The 1,696-nt window shown below is 40.3% G+C and overlaps 1 protein-coding gene across 1 annotated transcript in view; it reads left to right on the forward strand.

The window, feature by feature from the left end:
* Positions 1-1,696, forward strand: part of rnf215 (ring finger protein 215) — a gene marked incomplete in the record, with an annotated part of 12,711 nt that overhangs the window by 7,812 nt on the left and 3,203 nt on the right. The window contains 3 exon segments of the mRNA XM_014019703.1: positions 808-960; positions 1,059-1,130; positions 1,209-1,294. Coding sequence (XP_013875157.1) covers positions 808-960; positions 1,059-1,130; positions 1,209-1,294 — 311 coding nt within the window.

Genomic DNA, 1,696 nt, shown 5'->3' on the forward strand with positions numbered 1-1,696 from the left:
TTACAAAAATAATACAAAAAGTCAAATAAAATATAATTATATTGAAGACACTTGACATAATACACATGATTTTACCTGTTATGTCACATAATTGGTATATTTTCTTTTGAATTTGGCTCAGCTAAAGTGAAACAGGAAGTGACATCACAGGGGAACTCTGAGAAAGAAAACTTCCTGTTTTTTGTTTATTGAAACATTATTTGAACTTTAACCCTTTTTCATCTCTCTGTAGTGATTAAAATAATGTCAAGAAACATCAGATTCTTCTCTACAGTCTGGGTTGTAACAACGCTCTGTTTACATTCAGACACTCCCCTCTGACATCACTTCCTGTTACTGAACATGCAAATGTCTCAACAACCGTTCATCTCAGCGACTTGAAATCTTTTTTTACAGTATGTTATTGATGTTATCTTTCCAAAAATACATTTATATTTATTACAAAAATTTGATGTCAGAGGCCCTTTAAAAATATTTAAATATTAACTAAAAAAATTGACTGCGTATAAAATATGGTTGAGAAGATTCTTTTGTTTAACTTAAAACAGTATTTTAAAAAAATGCTAACTCTATCAAAGAAATGCTTTTATTCTGAAAGGGTTAAACCAGCAGTTAGATAAAGCTACTATCCTACACTAAACTTAGTTTTGTTCGGCTGATTTGCCACAGATGATAAGTTAGTTAGAAGCTAATCGCTAAGACATGTAGCATTAGCTTCCAATAATTTATTCTGGTTAGCGTTAGCGTAGCTGAGGTTCTCCTTTAGCTGATTAATGGGTTAACACCACTGCACTTTTCTGACCTCAGGTTAGAGACGAGGAGACGCAGGTGAACGGAGACAACGATGAAGACGAGCTGAAGGAGCAGGAAACCTGGATCGGTGTGGTTCCTGTGGAGATGGACGGCAGCAAAGCCTCCACCGGGAACCAGGAGTCGTTCGCCGACACGGTGGTCAGCAGAGTAAGAACAGGAAGTGTTTCAGCTCAGAGTGTCTGACTTTATGACACTTCACTGCCGACAGCAGCCGTTTCTAACGCTTCTCCTCCTCTCTGCTCCAGATGAAGCGTGCTCTGGTCCTCGGAGCTTCAGCGCTCATCATCCTGGCTCTCAACCAAAACTCAGTCAGTGAGGTAAAACCTGTTTCTCCTCAGGAAGAGGACGAAGGTTTAATCAGCTTTTAAAAATAAAATTGTTTGTTTTGATCACAGATGGATTTGTCTCCAGTTCTGTCCAAACCCGTCATCGTGATCCAGACGTCGGAGAACGTCACCCGGCTGTTCGGAGCGCTGCTCAGGTACGAAACGTCTCGTCGTCACAGAAACAGAATGAGCAGCAGCCTCCAGGTCGGTCTGACGACATTTTCCTTTAGTTTTTAATCCAACAAACTCCACATCAGATGTTTTATCTGAGTAAAAATAACATTTAGGATGCTCTGACAGAAAACCTGCTTTAATTTGACTAAACTTCAGTCTTTTTGTCGCCAACGTCATTAAGAATAAAATCTGTCTGTCTGTCTGTCTGTCTGTCTGTCTGTCTGTCTGTCTGTCTGTCTGTCTGTCTCTGTCTGTCTGTCTGTCTGTCTGTCTGTCTGTCTGTCTGTCTGTCTCTGTCTGTCTGTCTGTCTGTCTGTCTGTCTGTCTGTCTGTGTTTGTCTGTCTGTCTGTCTGTCTGTCTGTCTGTCTGTCTGTCTGTCTGT

This window comes from Austrofundulus limnaeus, unplaced genomic scaffold (assembly GCF_001266775.1).
Source record: "Austrofundulus limnaeus strain Quisiro unplaced genomic scaffold, Austrofundulus_limnaeus-1.0 Scaffold226, whole genome shotgun sequence".
Classification (NCBI taxonomy): Eukaryota; Metazoa; Chordata; class Actinopteri; order Cyprinodontiformes; family Rivulidae; genus Austrofundulus; species Austrofundulus limnaeus.